Raw genomic sequence first — 611 nt, 5'->3', positions numbered from 1 at the left:
ATCTGACCCTTTGTAACAAGTATGATTATATAATATATATATTTTATTAAAAAAAATATCTATATAAAATAATAATAAAAAAAAATTTTATCAAAAAAAAGTTGGCGGGTAAGAAATATGCTTGGCGGGTAGATTCTTCCCATCTACCCGCCACTGGCCGGTGAGTCAAAAAGTTAATTTCGCTCCCTGCACGCACGGATGAGGGAACATTTATGCGCGTGCCCGTGACGTCATTAAAACACAGTGCAACCCCTTATGAAATCACCACTGCACCACTGATTGTAATATTTCCCGCACCCCCCCCCCCCCCCCCCCAGGTCCACACGCCATGCTGGGGATTCTTCCCGGAGATTGGAGGAGGATGGAGGCGCGGGGTGGAGGAGGCGTGGAGAGCCCCTGCCTGCGGGACCTCAGCCCGGAGGAGAGAGGGGAGAGAGGGGAGCGAGGGGGGCGAGATGAGAGCCCAGACCCCAGCGGGCCCCCACCGGGCAAGATGAGCCGCCTGGAGGTGAACGGGAGCCCGACGGAGCCACGGGCACGATACAACGGCACACCGCTACGACCTCTAGGAGGTGAGACACACGTAGAAACATCACAATCACGTCAATATA

The 611-nt window shown here is 52.5% G+C and overlaps 1 protein-coding gene across 1 annotated transcript in view; it reads left to right on the top strand.

Moving 5' to 3' along the window:
* Positions 1-355: 355 nt before the first annotated feature.
* Positions 356-611, top strand: part of LOC311225252 (DNA-binding protein SATB2-like) — a gene marked incomplete at its 3' end in the record, with an annotated part of 39,926 nt that continues 39,670 nt past the window's right edge. The window contains exon 1 of the mRNA XM_084310468.1: positions 356-572. Coding sequence (XP_084166594.1) covers positions 362-572 — 211 coding nt within the window. The 5' untranslated portion in view covers positions 356-361. The remainder of the gene's footprint in view (positions 573-611) is intronic.

Source organism: Notolepis coatsorum (assembly GCF_963971535.1).
Source record: "Notolepis coatsorum genome assembly, chromosome: 1".
Taxonomy (NCBI): domain Eukaryota; kingdom Metazoa; phylum Chordata; class Actinopteri; order Aulopiformes; family Paralepididae; genus Notolepis; species Notolepis coatsorum.
Note: the sequence above shows the minus strand (reverse complement) of the source record. Positions and strands in the feature narration are given on the sequence as shown.